Source organism: Egretta garzetta, unplaced genomic scaffold (genome assembly GCF_000687185.1).
Source record: "Egretta garzetta isolate BGI_Z169 unplaced genomic scaffold, ASM68718v1 scaffold287, whole genome shotgun sequence".
Taxonomy (NCBI): Eukaryota; Metazoa; Chordata; class Aves; order Pelecaniformes; family Ardeidae; genus Egretta; species Egretta garzetta.
The window spans coordinates 2,338,690-2,339,146 of NW_009260435.1; the positions used below are offsets into that span (position 1 = coordinate 2,338,690).

A 457-nucleotide genomic window follows, 5' to 3' on the forward strand; every position below is an offset into this window, starting at 1 on the left:
GTTTTTTGAGCTGCAGTTTTCTTTGCTTTGTTGTCTCCCCCGGGCAGGAGCCATGGCTGTGCCAGCGGGTGCTGGGGTATCTTGCAGGGGAAGGGGTGCCCTCAGAGGCTTCAGGGTGTGTTTGGAGTCTTTATAGGTCTCCCACTTTTGTCCCTTGAAAGCCCCAAAGTGCTGCACTGGCAGCTCCATCACCCTGAACTCTTTGAGGGCACTTGGTGCCCTTTCTCACCATCAGGAACATCTGCAGGACTCAACCTCTCACTAATCCTGGCTCTTCGCCATGCTTCTGGTTAACTCCTTTAGGGTTCTTACATGCCGGCAGCAATGAAGGCTGTGACGTCACTGGTGGGAAGCCAAGGTGTTGTCTCAGCCACCGAGGTCCTCCTTGCTGCTACCGTCTTCTGCCTGGTCTTCCTGTTCATCCAGTCCCTCCGGCAGCGGGTGCCCAAGGGGCTGA

At 56.0% G+C, this 457-nt stretch overlaps 1 protein-coding gene across 1 annotated transcript in view; it reads left to right on the top strand.

Annotated features, from left to right (window-relative positions):
- Positions 1 to 312: 312 nt before the first annotated feature.
- The window catches only part of LOC104130718 (cytochrome P450 1A5-like), a 3,154-nt gene continuing 3,009 nt past the window's right edge, over positions 313 to 457 (top strand). The window contains exon 1 of the mRNA XM_035899507.1: positions 313 to 434. Within this exon, the coding sequence (XP_035755400.1) occupies positions 313 to 434 (122 nt within the window). The remainder of the gene's footprint in view (positions 435 to 457) is intronic.